The sequence below is a fragment of the Gastrolobium bilobum genome, unplaced genomic scaffold, assembly GCF_033153095.1.
Source record: "Gastrolobium bilobum isolate Gb01-03AN ecotype WA unplaced genomic scaffold, APGP_CSIRO_Gbil_v1 utg26554, whole genome shotgun sequence".
NCBI classification, from domain to species: domain Eukaryota; kingdom Viridiplantae; phylum Streptophyta; class Magnoliopsida; order Fabales; family Fabaceae; genus Gastrolobium; species Gastrolobium bilobum.
The window spans coordinates 278346-299045 of NW_026897614.1; the positions used below are offsets into that span (position 1 = coordinate 278346).

The 20700-nt window shown below is 35.4% G+C and overlaps 1 protein-coding gene and 1 non-coding gene across 2 annotated transcripts; one reads left to right on the plus strand and one right to left on the minus strand.

Annotated features, from left to right (window-relative positions):
• The first annotated feature begins 5726 nt into the window (after positions 1–5726).
• Positions 5727–5833, plus strand: LOC133308618 (small nucleolar RNA R71). The gene has a single exon (XR_009751187.1). It is a non-coding gene; the product is annotated as a small nucleolar RNA R71 (small nucleolar RNA).
• Positions 5834–15494: 9661 nt separating this feature from the next.
• Positions 15495–18701, minus strand: LOC133308614 (receptor protein kinase-like protein ZAR1). Its single transcript, XM_061509256.1, has 2 exons — positions 17381–18701; positions 15495–16169 (listed from the first exon to the last, which is right to left on the minus strand). The coding sequence occupies exons 1-2, from the start codon at positions 18699–18701 to the stop codon at positions 15529–15531; spliced, it is 1962 nt and encodes a 653-aa protein (XP_061365240.1). The 3' UTR covers positions 15495–15528.
• Positions 18702–20700: the final 1999 nt, after the last annotated feature.

The window sequence follows — 20700 nt, forward strand, 5'->3', positions numbered from 1 at the left end:
ATTGAATTGTATTGAGATGTTAGAATTGGAATATTGCTTTTCAAAATTGCGGCAGTGTAAAATGATTTTTTAGTTATTAGCCCAATAGAGTCATTTCTAAAAAAAAATCAAAATAATATAGACCAAGTGGGAGAATGTTAAATTTTTTTATATATAGCCAATATCAATTAATTATTTTTGTATTTTAAAATTAATTGGGTTAATATGTATTCCAATTTTAGTTATTACAATTAGCTCATTGTGATCATAATGAGTTGGGCTATTGCATCTACTGGTATTTGGTCTAGTTAAGCAATAGTGTAGGCTTTAGAGTGACCCTGATTTTAATGATGAGTGAACTCAGTGAACACAAACTCTTCTTAGGATTTATGGGTAACTTCCTTCTCTAACCTATGTATTGTAGGGTTAAGCCCTATTAGCCATCATGCTCCCATCGGAAGAAGGCTACCACTTTTCAGAATAGGCCATAGAGAGAAAGATTATAGCATCAAGTCGCCTTTTCTCCTCCGATTTTATGATGGCCCAACGAGATACGCACATTCACAATCTTGATTTCATTATTATTTGGTATTTTGTAGTCATCTACATTATTTAGAATTTTATATTTTTCACTCCTTACTTAAGTCTCCCTAGTCTTCTATATATTGACTTGTTCATCTCTATGCAAAATGACAATCCACATCAAGGATCCACTTCAAATCAAATGCATAATTAAATTATAATGTAAAAATTTAACTGAAGACCTATAATGATTCAAAAGGTTATTTTAAAATTTCTAAGGCATGTTCTGTTTAATTATATACACTCCTTTTAAAAATTATATATATATATATATATATATATATATATATATATATATATAGGGTTCGCTTTTTCTGCAATTACTGCAGATAACTTATCTGCATTAACTACAGAAACATTTTTCTCATATATATATATAGGATCCTGTTGCGAATAGTCGGCAAGTGTACCGATCGTTCCAAGTAATAAAAGGGTAAGTAGAGTATCGTCTCCATGAGGATTGAGGCACCGAAGTTATTACAACTATTCCTCTCTTGTTGCATTAATAAAAATGGTTTAAGAACAATTGTGGTTTGTGAAATAATTGAGAACAATTCAAGAAAATGTAAATGATTCAAGGTTCTTTTAGAATTCAAGAATAAAAGATTGAAGGTTGAGAAAATGTTTGAGAAAATATTGCGGTAAAGAGAAACAAACACATTTTCGATCCCCACCTTGCAACTTGGATTACATTTACGTTTACTTATTCGATTGATCAAACGATTCATCATCTTTTCTATTATTAGTTAAGCCCTAATTCCTTAGTGACTTTAACCTTATTAACTCTATTAGAATCCTAATCACTTATAAATCCCTTTTCAAGTTAACCCGTAGAATCAATGAATCTTTAACGTTTGCGATTCATGTAGCCTATCCCTAGTGCATACATGAACAGTTGTCTTACCCTTTGTCAGGAATTAGAATTCTAATATCCCTATTGAAAACCCTAACCCTCGCAATCCTGATAGATTGATCAGTTCCAAAAGAATTATAGAATGCAGAACAAGGCAAGATAAATTCAATTAAATAGATAAACATAAACTTCAACCAAACTACAAGGGGTTCACATCAAGGGTTGTGACCTTTACCACAATAATGAAACTAGCCAGACATATTCATGTCTGACAAAATAATCATAAAAGAAAATAAAATTCAGAACCTAAAAAAGAGAAAGAAGATGAAGATCTTTCGTCTTGATCGTTCGAATCTTTGAAACTCCAAGAAGCTCCCAAGAATTCTCCCTTTCTTTGTTGTTTTTCTCTTCCTTGTTGTCAAAAAGTCCTTCCTTCCTCTGTTTTTGATCCTTTTATTAGGTTTTGAGAAAACCTACTTTCAATTGCTCTCTAATTATGCCTCATTTTTGAGTAATTTGCATCAGATTAAAATTGAAAAGTATCGCCCACGCACTTTGCGCCAACTCTGGCGCATTTTGCATGAGAAAACAGAGGGAAAGCTATCAAATGGCACACTTTGTGTCAGGTCCCACGCAAAGTGCGCCAAGCCCGCGCATTGTGCGCCACATCCAGCGCACTGTGCGCCAGGATACAGGGATGAATTTGATCAAATGGCGCACTTTGCGCTAAGTCCTGCACAAAGTGCGCCAGTTGGGAAAACTGCATTTCTCTCCTTCACTTCTTTTTTGGTGTTTCCTGCTATTAAAACACATAAATTAAGTGAGAGAATGATTGAGAAGGAATAATTAATATCTCTTGCATTTATGACTTATTTTCACACATTTATGATTAATTTCTTACTTCTTTTAAGTTAGAAAGCATGATATGCTAGACGCACATCAAACAATTCCCAGATTTAGATGTTGCTGTCCTCAGCAATAAACAAAATTAAAACACGGGAAGCAAGGTTCAATTAATCAAGCATAGCATTGCACAAACAATCATAAATATTACTATACTAAGCATGAACGATTTCCAAATCAAAACTTAAGATGATGCTTATCAACTACATTCAAATATCAGAGTCTAACTTGATTACCCCTCACAAGACATAATATTCACTCATCACTCAATGTTTGGGGGTATTCATCATCACTCATTCCATCACTTCTGTTGCACTACCATAAGCTTGATCTTTTTCTCAAGTTCCTGAAGATGAGGAACATCAACACATGCATGATTGATCAAAAGGGCTTCTCAAGGTTATAACTTGGATTGGCTTAAGATTAGAATCATTTGGGAAGTAACTGAATAATCAATGAGATTTAAACATCATTTTCATTAAAACTCAATCATATCTCAATTTAGGTTTCAGCTCCACTATTTACATGAATTCATGATTCATCTTTTTTCTCATCTTTTCTTCATCATTGCTTTTTAATTTTTCAATGTATTTTTCTTTCCTCTTTGAATTCATTTGAGGGCTATTTTTCTTTTCTTTTCCTTTTCAACTGCTTAACTTCTAGTGGAGCTTACCTCAATCACTTCTAACTTTTGATTATTGACATTTCAATCTCAATCAAGGTAAGTTCTGATGGAAGTGGTCTAAACAGTTTAATCAGGTAATTGAACAAAAATAGTTTCAGGCTCAACAAGGCTAGCAATGGATGAATTTTCAGGAGGCTATTTGGCCGTAAGCTAGTAGAATAAAATGCCTTTATCACTTCAATCAACACATGCATTGGAGAGAATTAGATCAAGTTCTAGAGTACTACAGCAGTGAGGACTCTCTCAAAAAAAATTTACTCTATAGGCTCAAACCTCACCAGCTGTGGTATCAAACTAGACTCTTCCTAATTTCATTTCAAGCATCATTATCCATTATTAACATAGAAATCAAACAAATGAACAATCATAGTCTCTATTCATGCTCTATGCAATGCCATGACAATAATATCATGCAACACTTTCTTATTTTCAACCAAGGAATTGACTGAGTGGCACATCTAAATCTGAACTGCTTTCATATATCAATTATCACTAATTCTAAAAAAAATTCACTACTAAACAAAAAAATAAACTGGAAGGGTTAAAATAACTCCCCTGAAGTAGACATGAATTCTCTTATTTTCTATTGTTCCTCTATATGTGATACCTCAGATAACGCGTATGCGGTCCCAAAACAATTCCCAGAGTTAGATGTTGTTGTCCTCAGCAATAACTTAAACTAGTCAAAGAAAGTAACTGCTGCGCAACTAAAACACACACGTGAAATATCAAACAGAAAATATCATGACCAATGTATTGGAGAATTACAACCCAAAACACTAAAGATGTCTAAATGACTTTAACATAATTAAATAACAAAATGACTCAAAAAATATTGGGTTGCCTCCCAATCAGCGCTTGTTTAACGTCACAAGCCTGACGTACCCTATGTGATCATGGTGGTTGGTAACTCAGGCTCAATGATGACACCATACCCTTGCTCAGAATTTGTGTCCTGACATGGTTATACTCATATGCATGTGGATGAGGAGGAGGGCTTTCAGAAACTTTAAACTTAGTTTTCACATGCTTTTTCTTGCTCTTGGGCTTTTCCATCTTAACATTTGGCTTGTGTTCGTCATGCCGCTCATGGAATTCCTTCTTGTTCCCTTCCTCAACTTTTTTCTCAGCAATGTAGTTCACTTGATTCTTAGATTGAGAGGTAGGCAATGGAGGAGCTTCATTTATAGGTACCTTGAATATTGCTTGCTCTCCATCCACGCGCATTATCAACTCACCCTTAGGTACATCGATTAATGCTACTAAGGTTGCTAAGAATGGCCTCCCGAAGATCATAGGCACACTGGCATCTTCATCAATGTCAAGAATAACAAAATCGACAGGAATTAGAAATTTGTCTACCTTGACTAGCACATCTTCCACAATACTATGTGCTTGCTTTGTTGAGCGGACGGCCAGTTGAACATTCATCCTGGTTGGCTTCACTTCATTAATCCTCAGCTTCTTCATCAGGGTTAATGGCATCACATTAATGCTGGCACCAAGATCGCATAAGACTCTCTCTATAGTTGTTTTGCCAATTGTGTATGGAATACTAAAGCTTCCAGGATCCTTCAACTTTGGAGGCATGTTTTTCTGTACGATTGCATTGCACTCCTCTGTTACTGTAATCGGTTCATCCTCTGTGAGCTTCCTCTTCTTAGATAATGTTTTCTTCAGGAATTTGGCATATGAAGGCATTTGCTCCAGAGTTTCTGCAAAAGGAATATTAATCTGCAATTTCTTAAAAATATCTAAAAATTTAGAAAATTGCTTCCTTTACTCATTGTGCTTGGGCCTCATTGGATATAGAGGTTTCTCAAAACGTGAGAAATCTCATTGTTTCTTTTGAACTGCAGGAGGTTGTTCATTTGCTTCTTCTTTATCCTTTTGAGCTTGTTCATCCTTTCTTGTAGAAACTTCAACTTTCTCATTTTCTAGATCCTCATTCCTTGTAGTGATGACATTGCATTGCTCCTTTGACACTGCATTTCTCCTTTCTTGACTCCTCTCAACTAGTTGTCTTGAAAGTTGGCCAATTTGAGTCTCCAAGTTCCGGATGGAAACATCTTGGTTCTTATGGTAGGCTCTTGTTTCATTCACGAAGGCATCAGTATTCTGGATGTGATCATTGGTGGTCTTAGAGAGTTGCAGCATTGCTTTCTCTAACTCAGATGGCTCCTTATATGGAAGAGGAAGAGGTTTCAGATAATTGTTGGATTTATAATCCAACCCTCCACCTTGACTTCTCCTTTGAAAATTGCTTCCTTGAGCACCATTCTGATTCCTCTGAAAATTTTGGATATTCTGTGGTGGCCTTGGATCATACCAAACTTCATTGACCTGGAACGGCTCAGCTCCCATGAGTGTAGGGCACTCATTAGTCTCATGCTCCCCTTTGCAGTACTCACAGTTAAGTAAATTAACTTGAGCTATTGAGACTTGCATCTTATCTAGCTTGACATTTATACTGGCTAGCTGTTGAGAGATCATCTTCTGCTCGCTAATGACGCATCATTGTTCCCCAGTTGTAAGAGTCCTTTCTTTGGCTGAACAGGCTGGACTGTCGTAGATGCATTCTCATTCCTTGCCATAAAGTCAATCAGCTCTAAGGTTTGAGCAGTTGTCTTCTTTCTTATAGTTCCACCGGCTGCACCGTTGACAACCATTCTGGAATCTGGTGTCATTCCATTGTAGAAGACTCTAACCTTCTTGGTGTCTGGCAAGTCATATTGGGGGCATTTTCTGATCAACTCCTGAAATCTGGTCCAGGCTGCACATAAGGTCTCTCTTGGTTGTTGTGTGAAGTTGGTGATTTCATTCACCAACTTATTGTACTTTTCCCATGTTCGGATACTGTTAGGAGCATGTCGATCTAACCATCTGAGGGTTTCCCGGTCAAAGCAAAAGGGAACAATCGGAGTCTTATCGCATCATCGGACACTCCATGATGCTTAGTTGTATCACAGATTCTCAGAAATCTGTCCATAATCATGAGAATCTTCGTAGTCCTCCCCACCAAAAGGATTCTTCTCCACCAAAGTAATCAGCGACGGATGGATGTCATAGTTGTTGGCATCTATCGGTGGCCTGACTATGATAGAGTTCGGCCTCATGAAAAGAGGAGCGAAATTGACTCCATCAATTCCTCTCAGTCAATTCCTCTCCTGGACGTGGATTATTAACTGCCATCACTGGTTCTGTGTTTGGCTTATAAATCGATGACTCTTCCTCCTTTCTTTGCTTGGCTAGCTTTCGGTTCTTCTTTGCAGTTTTCTCGATTTCTGGATCAAACTGTAAAGTGTCTCGATTTACTTTACCTCGGATAAACTCAAGCAAAAAGATTAATAACAAAACAAAATCAAATCAAGAAAATCAAAAGTTATAATAAAATTGGCGAATTCAATCCCCGGCAACGGCGCCAAAAACTTGTTGTGAATAGTCGGCAAGTGTACTGATTGTTCCAAGTAATAAAAGGGTAAGTAGAGTATCGTCTCCACGAGGATTGAGGCACCGAAGTTATTATAATTATTCCTCTCTTGTTGCATTAATAAAAATGGTTTAAGAACAATTGTGGTTTGTGAAATAATTGAGAACAATTCAAGAAAATGTAAATGATTCAAGGTTCTTTTAGAATTCAAGAATAAAAGATTGAAGGTTGAGAAAATGTTTGAGAAAATATTGTGGTAAAGAGAAACAAACACCTTTTTGATCCCCACCTTGCAACTTGGATTACATTTACGTTTACTTATTCAATTGATCAAACGATTCATCATCTTTTCTATTATTAGTTAAGCCCTAATTCCTTAGTGACTTTAACCTTATTAACTCTATTAGAATCCTAATCCCTTATAAATCCCTTTTCAAGTTAACCCTTAGAATCAATGAATCTTTAACGTTTGCGATTCATGTAGCCTATCCCTAGTGCATACATGAACAGTTGTCTTACCCTTTGTCATGAATTAGAATTCTAATATCCCTATTGAAAACCCTAACCCTCGCAATCATGATAGATTAATCAGTTCCAAAAGAATTATAGAATGAAGAACAAGGCATGATAAATTCAATTAAATAGATAAACATAAACTTCAACCAAACTACAAGGGGTTCACATCAAGGGTTGTGACCCTTACCACAATAATGAAACTAGCCAGACATATTCATGTCTGACAAAATAATCATAAAAGAAAATAAAATTCAGAACCTAAAAAAGAGAAAGAAGATGAAGATCTTTCGTCTTGATCGTTCGAATCTTTGAAACTCCAAGAAGCTCCCAAGAATTCTCCCTTTCTTTGTTGTTTTTCTCTTCCTTGTTGTCAAAAAGTTCTTCCTTCCTCTGTTTCTGATCCTTTTATTAGGTTTTGAGAAAACCTACTTTCAATTGCTCTCCAATTGGGCCTTCTTTTTGAGTAATTCGCATCAGATTAAAATTGAAAAGTATCGCCACGTACTTTGCACCAACTCTGGCGCACTTTGCATGAGAAAACAGAAGGAAAGGTGTCAAATGGCGCACTTTGCGCCAGGTCCCGCGCAAAGTGCGCCAAGCCCGCGCATTATGCGCTACATCCAGCGCACTGTGGGCCAGGATACAGGGATGAATTGGATCAAATGACGCACTTTGCGCCATGTCCCGCGCAAAGTGCGCTGCTGGGAAAACTGCACTTCTCTCCTTCACTTCTTTTTTGGTGTTTCCTGCTATTAAAACACATAAATTGAGTGAGAGAATGATTGAGAAGGAATAATCAATATTTCTTGCATTTATGACTTATTTTCACACATTTATGATTAATTCCTTACTTCTTTTAAGTTAGAAAGCATCATATGCTAGACGCACATCAGATCGTTTGACAATTCATCTAAAAGTCTTTGATCTTGCCTTGATCTAACGACTCTAATTTGTAAGCATGTGACACCGTTGACCTGTCTTAATCTAACGACCCTCAGATGAGATGTCAAACTTTTTGTTTGACACCAGTGTATAGGATCCTTTGACACTTTATCTAAAAGTCTTTGATCTTGCCTTGATCTAACGACTCCAATTTGTAAGCATGTGACACCGTTGACCTATCTTAATCTAACGACTCTCAGATGAGATGTCAAACTTTTTGTTTGACATCGGTGTCAAAAGATTCTATTTCATATAAATATAAATATATAGATATATATATATATATATATGTATATGTATATAACAAACAAGTAGTCTGTAAAAATTAAAAAGATTTAAAAAGTCTTCTTTTAAAAAATATTAGTGATAAAACTCCAACAGATTGGGCTCGAAGCCTCCGTTTATACTAAAAAAATCTCTACTAAATTAAATTTATTTTTAAAATAAGTACAAATATATTGCCTATTTATTTGGTTATTGATACTATAAGTGTAACGGTAATTAGTGTATCTTAATAACCAGTCCTTATAGTAGTGCCCCTATAATAGTGTCTTTATAGAAGTGTCTTTATTTTAATTACTTGTTTGTAATATTGTGTTGTCTGTTGTAACAACCCTTATGGGTATAAGTAGATGTGTGGCCATTAAGAAAAGATATCAGAAAATATTTGGAATTTCTCATCTATCTCTTGACTCTTTCTCTCTCAACTTCTTCTTCTTCTCCTCTTATCCTTTCTGCATTCTTCTTCTTCTGTAGCATCCGCTACAATGGTGCTTTCATCGAGCTACTCTTCCTCCATAGCTAGAAGTAACATTCATCCTCTTCTACAACAAATCACTGATCCCCAATCTAACCCTTCAATTTCACCTAAGATTACATCATGTTGGGATGCTGTCTCTGTAGCACTTCATGCATTAGACCGATCCCTTTCAGAATCGCATGCTGACTTCGCCATGGCTAGGGCCGAGATGCGAGCTGATTTCGCAAGGGTTCGCGCTGAGATACGAGCTGATTTTGCAAAAATTAGGGCTGCTTCCGATGAGATCCGAGTTGATCTAGAAGATATAGCTGCTACTAGGATTCAAAGGATATTTCGTGGATTTTTGGTGAGGCGTGAAACCCACCTTCACTGGGATCTTCCATTTAATCCCTCTTTGCATGATCTACTTTTGCATCATCTGCCCTTATTTCCCTCTATTGAGAGAAGACAGTTTTGTGCCATAAAATTGATTTGTGATCTCCCGAACGAATTGGACACGGTCATTGACGAATCTCCTCGAGTGGGACCGATAAACCTTTTTGGAACCACCGATTGTTCAGATCCTGAGGAGGATAGGGTTGTGCGCCCTTGCACGACACTGTGTCCCGGTTTCATCTTGTGTTTGGGCTTCATCTGGTTCGATGAGAACTACAATACTGGTGATATTATTATGGGGAAGCGATTTCTGCGATGGCTCTCCAAACCGCCTCCCTTGCCGGAGCCGCCAGATTCTACTATCTGCTTATATTTGTTTTCGTTGTTACCTTCGCTCGCAAAATTTTCCAAACTTGATTGTGTTTTTCACCCTGTGATGAAATTCATAGGTTGCATTGATTGTGTTTTTCCTAGTGGTAGAAAGTTTTTCATGCATTCCTCGGCTTCAAATCTATTTTCTCCTCGTTATGCCAACAGAAGCAAAGGTCCAATGAACCCAGGGTTTGAAACTGTTAGTGCTATTAGAGGATTTGGAGTTGTTGAGAGTACAACCCAGATGTTTGATGAAATGACTGAGAGGAGATGTGGGTTTTTACATTATACCTGCAATGTGTTTGCTGATATGGATTATCAAGAACGTGAGTCAACCCTGACAATCGTATTAGCACGACATATTTGGTCCTCTATTATCGAAGATTCTTGTCAGCCCCTACCTCTATTTGGTAACAAGAGTGGCTACAATTCATGTTCAGACGAGTATCCCCCTCTTCTTAAGCTTGGCACCAAGCGTGAAACCCAAACAAAGATTAAGCCTCATGTTGTCCATCTTATGCTATCACAACCCTCCCAAGCAGTCCTTGTTGACACAAGTATTGGCATTATTGTTCCTTGCTTGGGTGGAGAGTCCTATAATATTCACAATGCTCTTATTGGTATGCTAGAGAAGCTAATGGTGCAGCCATTTAAGGATATTGATGGTGAAGGAAATTCTAAATCCATTTATATCCTTAATAAGCAAGCTATGTTCGAAATTTTTCTTGAGCATTGTAGAGATATGTTGGCTTATACAAGAAGTCATGTTCCTCAAGTATGGGCTGAATTATGTACACAACACTCTATTTTATTTGGCGTATTGAATGAAGTTACAATAGATGCTGCTGAAAGATTGAAGAACAAGCGTGCAATGACCAAAACATCTGTTTTAAAATTGTCAATCATGATGCGGCAGCACAAGTTCAAAGAACAGAAGCCTTATGTTGGAATCATTTCCTTAGAGGAGGAACGCTGCCTTGATTTAAAATTAACATTGTATGAGTTATGGATGCTGAAGGCTGGTGAATTAGTATCACAGAATCCACATCCACCCCGATCCTTATTCCCTTTTGGAACTCCTTTTCGGATGATATCACCTAAAGACTTTCGCATGTCTCCGCAACTTCTTGCAATATTACAAGCTTTTGAGGTAACATTGGCAGAGAGGCTGAGAAAGCTTATTACAGATCTTGAGCTGCCTGTGAGTGAGTGGGATGACAAATGGATTGATGTGTACTTGGACACAAGCGTGAAATTGCTAGATATTTGCAATGCATATAGCTCTGAGTTATCACGTTTGAATCACAGAAATCTCCCTCTTAAGTGCGCACTGCACAATTTAGACTCTGCTTCTTCAAGGCTGTTTATTCGGGCCTGTTCTTTCCTTGATGAATGGAGGCAACATGTTAAATCTTGGAAGGAAAATATTTTGCTTGTTGTATCTTCCTCTTTCCTAAGAAGCCTGGTGCTCCCTGGGGTGTATCATAATGTTGCTTTGTATGCCACATTGGTCAGGTTCCTGACTCCTCACAGCTTGTACAAGACTTCATGGGAGAACTTTATTATTAGCATACGAGACTGCATCATTTGGATTATATGGGACCTGATTAAAGCATGTATTTTTATCTTTGACCCTGGTATTGTTATAACTCAACCTCGAGGACGAAGTTGGTCTGAAGGAGGATGGAATGTAACGGTAATTAGTGTATCTTAATAACCAGTCCTTATAGCAGTGCCCCTATAATAGTGTCTTTATAGAAGTGTCTTTATTTTAATTACTTGTTTGTAATATTGTGTTGTCTGTTGTAACAACCCTTATGGGTATAAGTAGATGTGTGGCCATTAAGAAAAGATATCAGAAAATATTTGGAATTTCTCATCTATCTCTTGACTCTTTCTCTCTCAACTTCTTCTTCTTCTCCTCTTATCCTTTCTGCATTCTTCTTCTTCTGTAGCATCCGCTACAATAAGCTTATTGATGGATTAGCTTTGAATTCTCTATTTTCAAACTTACGTAACAAGTATAAATATTAGTGTTTTATAATTCTCAAGTTACATGAGAATTGAAATCTTATGTTGTAGAGATAAAAAGCATGTGAGACCTATATGTTAGAAAAAATTATATGTAAAATCCATGTTAGCACGAAAATTAAAGGGTGTATAGGAAGATTTCAATTCTCATGTTAAATGAGAATTATAAAATCCTAAATATTATATTGAAAACTGCTTTTGTCTGTAATGATGTTATTATTGGATATAAAGTGTACTTTCCATTGAAGTGTCATGTTAATGAGAAAAGTTTCTATAGCAGAGCATGGAAGGTATCATGTTGATTTGATGTTATACGATCGTCATAACTCTTATTAGTTACATTTTTTTTTTATATAATTTGGAGATATCTTCGTTCAATCTCTTTCGATCATTAGAACAGCGAATGCATTGAGCGCGGGTGTACTGAGCTTTGCTACCGAAGAAAAGATAAGACTAATCCCTCATTTGAGGAGGAAGGCACAGTGGGTGCATTGAACTTCGCTATCAGAGGAAGGATAAGACTAATCCTCTATTCGAGAAGAGAGACACATCTGGACCCAAAATGAGCTACCCTTGAGAGTTTTATTAGTTACATTCTTAACTATGAATTATGTGCAATCAATTTACAAAACTTTTACCTTATTGTGCATATTATAATGGGTTCGCTTTTTTATAGTCAATGTAAATCATTTATCCATATTAAGCTCAAAATAATGTCATTTTGAGGCAGAAATCAAAGTATTTTTGTAATTATAATTTGATTCAGGGTTATAATAGTCTTTTTCATTATAATTTTTTAATTTTTCAAACCAAAACAACGTCGCTTTGGGAGTAAATATAAATAACTTATCTATTCATTATAAAAATGTTAAAGCCTATTATAATTGATGTTTTATTAAAGCCGGTTTCATACTTCTTCAGCAGTGGTAGAATAAATTGTTTTGCAGCTTACTCAAAAACAAATTGGGCCTCATTATTTTTTAGGAAAAGAAAAAAAAAATGGGCCCTTTTTTTAACATGAGAATAGTAGAAGATGATAATTTTTTTGTGACATGAGAAGCTTTTTAGCCTTTATTAAATCATTGAATAATATTTTGTCACATAAGACAAGTGGGAGAATCTGATAAATGTCTCGTGTGTAACAAATGACAAATGTACATGATTTGAATAATAAAATGAAGGGTTAAAGGTCATGGGAGCTTGATTTTTTGGAAGAGGTTTTTTTTTTTTTTTTGGTATAAAGAAGAAGTTTTTTAACTATATCATGTGAGTAGTCATGCATTTTTTTTTAATACATGTAGTCATGCATTTTAGATTACAAATAATTTAAAGGAAAGAAACTATTTCTATTTGTTCTCTGCTCATTAAAGTTAGGTATTTCCATAAGAATGAAACCTAATAAAGAAATAACAAGAAATTAATAAGATGTTACAAATTGAAGTATCAATTTTCATCATAAATTCTTAATATAATTATGGGTTATGTTTATCTCATTTTACATGAGATAAATAATTTTCCTATACACACAAAAGAGGAATGAGTTTCACAACTTTTTTTTCTCTTTCCTCTTATCTGTGGGTCCCACTTATAATATTATTTCTATAACATGAGATAATTTTTTTCTACAACATAAGAAAAATATTTCTCTATAATTATATGAATATGAAAACTATGAATTCTTAATATCTTTATTCATATTCTTGATCTTTATTTGTTGAACATGAATTTTTCAAATAACATGTTCCTTTCTTAAAAAATCTCACCGTTTGCACTAGTTCCCTTACACAATCATATACATACAAGTACAACGTAGTAATTTTGCAACCCACATGACAAAATAAAATATAAAATAGAATAGAAATTCACTCATATCAGCTTTCAGCCTAATCTTCTACTTGATTTTTTAGACAATATTGTCAGACAGGTTCAGGGATGATGTCTCAACCCAAAATCTTAAGACATTAATTTTATGGGTCCTTCCACTTATATACTCTTCACTTAGTCTATTATCAACCAATACGGTACTCATAATAGTTAAATATCTCAACAAATATATTATAAGTTAAGCATTTATAAGCATATTGTGATTTGCTAAAAGTTTATGAACTTACGCTCTAGATTTTGTGAAAAATCTTTTTTTTTTTTTTTGTAAGTAATTTTGTGAAAAATCTTAGTAGTGCATCTGCTTTAAGGTCTTAGTCATATAACATCATTGAGACCTTATGGAAGCCATTGTATAAAGAAAATTTCAAATTATTTTGGGATTTTAATTTTTATTATTTTTGAAATAAAACTATAGCTATGTTTGTTGGGGATTACTTTTCTCATTTTATATGAAAAAATTTTCTTATGCTACACACACAATACATGCGTGGGGTCTACAAAAAAGTGAAAAGACAAAAAAATCAAAATAGGATCCACTCATGTATTGTATATAACATGAAAAAAAAATTTCATGTAAAATGAGAATACTATTTCTCATGTTTGAATTGGTTACAAAGAATAAGGAGACGTAATTTCCTCAAATGATTTTGTCAAAATATCTGACTGAACAACTCTAACTATTTAACAATTTTCAAATATACATATAATTTCCAGTATTATTATTATTATTATTTATATATATATATATATATATATATATATATATATATAAATTATTGAAACATCCTTCATTAAAATTCACCTAAAATTACAAAAACATCTTTCATTAATCAAAATAACGTAATTTTAAGGTAACTGTAGATAACCTTATCTAAAGTGGCTGTAGAAATATTTTTTCATATATATATATATATATATATATATATATATATATATATATATATATTGCATCTTACCAAACAATTATCTCCAGTATCGTAACTCCCTATAGAAAAACACATTTAAAAGCCTTTGTAAGTTTTAATATATGAGAACCACCCTAAAATAGTCAAATATGAATTTTGAAAAAAATTCATAGGATGGGCCGGCCCAAAAGAGGAGTCACAGCTGCTTGTAACCAACAACATTTGGAAAGAAGAGCACAATGGTAGATCCAAACAAAACATATAAAGAAAGAAGGGAGCTTAATTTGCTCCATCAACTTTTTGGACCAGAGTTTAACAGAAAGATCAACAAGACTGCAACTTCTACCTTCCTAATATTACGAATGAAAACTACATATACAGTTTAAAATAAGGAAAATATTACTCTCCTTTCACATAAAATAACTTTTCTCATATTCTCTCACTTCGATTTTTGTACCCCACTTTTTTTTCTTTTTCTTTTTTCTTGTAATGATAGAACCCACCCATTTTATCTCTATAACATAAGATAACTATCTTATGTAAAAGGACACTGATAAAGCTCTTAAAATAATGTCAAGTTTTGTTATCTCGGAAAAGAATAAATTTAATGAAATATAGTATTATTAGAAATTTTAGGGAGATTAAAATTACTTCTTATATGATCTTTAATAAAATAAATAGATAAAAAAAAAAACACTCAAGTGCCTAACTGCCTATTGCCAAAATACCTGTCTCTATAGTTATTATGGTCAAAATCTTTTGTAAGGGTGGTCCATATTCAACCTGGTGTATCCCTTCTTTGCCTTTGACTGTAACTGCTTCCTAACTATTCCTCAGTACTGTCACATGCAATATCAACTGCTTGTCTTTAGAAATGCCCAACACTAACAATGATAATAGATATAGAAATGAAAGAATTGCTTGCTGAAGCTCTACCTCATTTAGTTAACATAATTTATAACATGTACATGATTCAATTGATCAAAATTACCAAGCATGTTGCATTGCACTTTATGTTGCATGACTTGAGCTGCAGGCATATATATAGAGAAACAGATAAAAAAAAAAATATGGGTTAATATTTACATTAGCTAGCAACATCAGTAATCACTTTCCCTTTTAGGTGATGTCGAAGGCACGCAGTTTCCATTGAGAAAGAAAATGCATTAGCTTATGTCAATACATCAAACAAAAGCTACATCTAATTTTTCATAACTCCAAGAATCTTACAAAAACAACACCACCCAAAAAAAAAAAGAAAAACAGAGTTAGCCACATGAACACAAAATTTACAAGGATCCCCATCATTTTTCATTGTATATTGATGCAATCAAGGCTCTCAGACACGGTTCTCATTCTAGGTCGCATTTCTGGATCATGTTCTGTGCAATTCAGTGCTACATGAAACGCAGCAATAACTTGCTTTTTAGCATAAACCTCGGGTAAAAGCGCAGGGTCTAAAATCTCCAACAAGGGCTTCTCCTCCTTGAATGCTCTCCTCACAAAACTCTCTAGCTCCTTACCATCATTTTCAGGCCCTAAATCTGGCAACCGACCTGTCAAAAGTTCTAACAGCACTATACCAAAAGAATACACATCACATTTCTGAGTGAATTTTCCACCAGCTATGCGCACCTCAGGTGCCAAGTAGTTGTTAGAGGAAACTGAAACTTTTGAACCCATTGCTGATGTTAAGGTAGACTGGTTTGAATTCTGCCGTTTTGGTACTAATGGGGCAAACTTTGAGGTACCCAAACCAAGACGAGTAAGTCCAAAACCGGTTATGCAAGGATGGAGATCATCATCTAGTAGGATTTTTGTTGGTTTTAGGTTGCCATGAACATATTTTCTACCATTGAACTCATGTATGTACATCAAGCCCCTTGCAGTTCCTTGAGCAATTTTTAACCTTGCTGCCCAGGATAATGGTGGCAATGAATTGGAAGGCCCACCTGCAACCATAAAACACCAAATACAAAGCAGAAAATGCATCAAACAACACTTTTAAAAAAGGAAAATGGAAACTGAAAATGACCTAACAATCACTTTTTAATATTAGAGAGCAAAAAGTGAAAAGGCAAACATTAATTTTGGTTTGAGGTCTTGCATGTTACAAAGACCTCATAAGTCTCAACCATAACAGTATGCATGTTAGAGTTATAAATCCATTCCTTTTAACATCTAATTTACAAAATCATAACTTAAAGAGATAGAATGTTCAACAGATCAGCAGAACAACAAAAATCTTTACACATAGAGGACCACCACACTCCACGAGAATGGCTTTAAGAGCACCTGCGGAAGCAGGCTAGAATCACTAGAGACAATGATCACCAGGGGGTCCATTATCTACTGAGGCAGATCAATAGGGAATGACGCTGATTGCATTGAAAACTATGGGATTTTCACCCATTCAAATGGGGTCAGTACAATGCAGTTAAATTCATGCATTTATCACTATATCTGCACAAATTAAGCAGGACCACATTTGAATGAATTTGACTGAATGTCCATTACAAATGCTAGAAACAATAATGAAGATACCAAAAATGTACCTGCATGACTCTGTGATCACGGACAAAAACCATTAAAAAGGGGTTTCAGTTCTCAAGTGCAGAAGCATCAAGCATATTTCGCTAAAGGACAGAATGGCCAGTGGCCCACAAAATATGTAGTGCAAGTAAAGACAGTTACAGCTGGTTAAAGTTTTGTCAAATCAGCTCCTGTATACGTAAAATATCATCATGGCGACAATCACATGGCAACATTATTACATAGTCAAAAGTATAAAATTATAATTTGAACTCAATCAACCACCAGCAATGTGCGCTCATAATGTGTGGTATATATGCTGTCACTTAAACCAAATCACCAGCAAACTGGCTAAGCACAGGTTTCATCCCACTACACTATTTGGGAAAAACTTTAATCTAGCAAACACAGGCAACTTGATCCATTTTCAAATGCAACTAAAATGTGAATGCACAGTAATATATAGAGACCCAAATTAAACATGAGAATTTCTCCAATACATATATATGCTTCTCATCAACATTTTGCACAGAGAATTTCCCCAATTAAAAAATTTTCTCCATTAAAAAGGCTAAGTAAGTTAATTAAAAGGGAAAGAAAAAAAAAAAAAAAACAGTGTGAGAAGTGATACCATGCAATGCAGTGTACAAGCTTCCATTGCGGATGAAATCAGTGATGAGCAGTTTCTCATCATTTGCATAGTAATATGCTCTTAACGGAACAACATTAGGGTGGCGAACCCTCCCAATAGCCGCCACCTCAGATTCAAACTCCTTGAACCGCCACGTGACATCACCCTCACTCAGCCGCCGAACAGCCACCGCCGCCGCCGCCGTCGAGAAAGACCCTTTTCCGACAACCTTGTACACAATCCCACTCCTGCTCTTCCCCACCACATAAGCAGAACCCCTAAGCAAATCCTCCAACTCCAACCCAAACCCTTCATCCACCACCACAAACCTACCCTTCTGCTCCTCCCCAACACCAACCTCACCCTCCACTTTCTTTTTTCCAATTTCACCCTCGCCGGCCTCCCACCTCCGCCGTCGCCGGAAAACCCACACCGACAGCAAAACCGCCACAGACATCAGCAAAACGCCGGAGATTACACCACCAACAACAAAAGACCCACCTCGCACCTTCTCTTCTGAAGCTCCACGAGGATAAAGCGCTTTCGGTTTCGGATTCGGGTTCAGGTTCGGGTCATCTCTCGTGCTCGGGAAAATCTCCGGCGACTTCTCTTCGGGGCAGGCGTTCTGCAACGGGAACCCGCAGAGGCCAGGGTTTCCGGCGAACGCTGTGGGACCCTGGTTGAGCAATGATCCAACCTGAGGAATCTCTCCGGTGAGGTTATTCCCCCGGAGGTCCAAACTCACGGCCACCGGAAGCATCCCCAATGACGCCGGAACCCCGCCGGAGAATCGATTGTGTGAGAGGTTCAACGCTCCGACGAGGTTAACGAGCTCCGAAAACGAGTCAGGGATAGAGCCATTGAGAAAATTAGAGGACAAATCTAAGTGTATGAGATTTTTGAGAGATGCAATCGTAGAGGGTAGCGAACCGCAGAGAGAGTTACTGGAGAGGTCGAGGGCCATGAGGTTTGTTGCATTGAACAAACTTGAGGGAATGCCACTGGAGAAGTTGTTGTGTTGAAGATTCAGTTTCTTAAGCTCCGTGAGGTGACCAAGTTCTGAGGGTATGTAACCACTTAACCCCTTTGCTGGGAGAGCGAGTTGGGTGACTCGTTCACCGGTGCAGACCACTCCGAACCATTCACACGGACTCTGAACTGAGTCAGACCACGAGTTGAGCACCCCTGTGGGGTCCACTTCTATGGCGGCTTTTAAGGCCAGGAGAGAGAGTCCGTCAGAGTTTAGAGAGAGAGTGAATGGAAGAAGAAGAAAAAAAAAGAGACAGCAAGAAATTACATGAAGAAGTTGAAGCAACATCATTGCTTTGTGTTCAGTTGTTTCAATATTAGTAAATGGTTAAGTTTGTGTTGTTTCGCAGCGAGATGCTGCGGGAAAATGAGGAGTGATTAGTGTCTTGTAGAGTGTTGTGGTGTGGAGCTAAAGAAGGTGCTGATCAGATCGCAGTTGAATTTGAAATTTAGTGGGGATTGTAATTTCCCGAGGTCTCGCCTTGTTTGGAATTTTGTCTCCACACTCTTAATGATGCTTTGTGCAGGAATGCTTATGGTTTCTTTTTTCATTTTTAATAGTGTTAAAAGTTGAGGGAAAGTTTGTTTGTTAAAATCCTAATAAATATTTAATATATTTAGAATTAAAATTAGATAAAATATAATAATAAGAGCCACTCATTCATCAATCAATTAATGTTTAATATTTTCTGTTATGAATTTTATTTTATTTTTTTATCCATTTATCAATTATCCGATTATCTAATTTGATATAGGAAAATCTCGAGGACGATAAACTTTTTCTAACCAATTTTAATCAAAACAATTTATACAAATGATAATTAAACACATAACTTAATATAAATTACTCAAATTTTTCATCATTATACCAAATCAATTGACTTTAATTTTAATTTTTTTTAATTTCAAGTATTTTGACTATTTAAGATTTCATGTGTTCTTATTTTAGAACATTAAAATATATGCAAAATAATTTAATTTGTTATATGGGATAGTGCATAAGAGAAGCTTTCTCTAAGATGATAATTATGGTATAGACTCAATATAGGTATGCTTCTATGAGAAATGAGATATCCGAGAGTAAAGAGAAGGATGGTGATATGTGAAATAAAGAGATATCCAAAAGTACTATGATACTTGGAGATATTACTTCGAGAGTATCTGATTTTGGAAGATATGTGAGAGCTTCCATGGAAACTGTAGTACTCGGATTATGTAAGATTCTGTAAGAATTTTGTTAATATAAAGATTTTGATAATAGATTTTATGTTACTATAGTTAAAGTACAATTATTTGAAAGTAGGGTATGGTTAAACCGTAGTTTTTTGACTGTATGATTGAATTGTATGAGTAATAATAGATTGTTTGATGTCTTAATTGTGTTGTACTTATGAGTGATGTTTGAAATGTTAACATGGATATTGTATGATGTTTCTGATTTTATGATTCCTATATGTTGTTTGTGAACATTGACTGATTGTATTGACTGAATTGATTGGTAAAGTAGTGTAGGCGTTGTAACTGATATGATAGTGGTAGTAGATAGTGTAGTGACTTTGTTATGAAATACATATATATATATATACACTATTGTTATGGGAAATTTTGACACCTCATCTAAGACCTGTTAGATCAAAAAAGATCAACGACTCTGATTTGTAAGCATGTAACACTATTGATCTTTTTTTATCTAACGGCTCTCAGATGAGGTGTCAAACTTTAAATTTGACACCGAAATCAAAGGATCTTATCTCATATATATATATATATATATATATATATATATATATATATATATATATATATATATATATATCACGTATACACTACTACTACTACTATTATAGGGATGCCTCAGTGTTGATAGAAAACACATTTTTTTGTGAGCCATTATATATGGGATTTATTGTGGACACCAAATGGAGTAGGTTCATGTATGATCCAAAGAGAATTTGTTGGCCAATAAAATAAATTAAAAGTAATATGTCAAATACGCCAGAAATGCACCAAATTTATGGATTTCATCTGGTTGCTCTGGAGTGGCATGAGGTCCTCAGAGTTGTCTGACTTGACTATCCAATGATTATGATGGATGTCATATTTGGTTATATGTATGAGATATTTGTATAACTATATTTTGTTGTGCTCCGTATAGACTATGATCTCGGAGATTGTGATGGTATTCCTAGGATTATATAATATGGGAATATAAAAATGAAAAGTAATGATTATAAAGTAAGTTGAAAACCTTATGTCTGAAAGACAAGTTAATAATGATATGGTTAAGGATG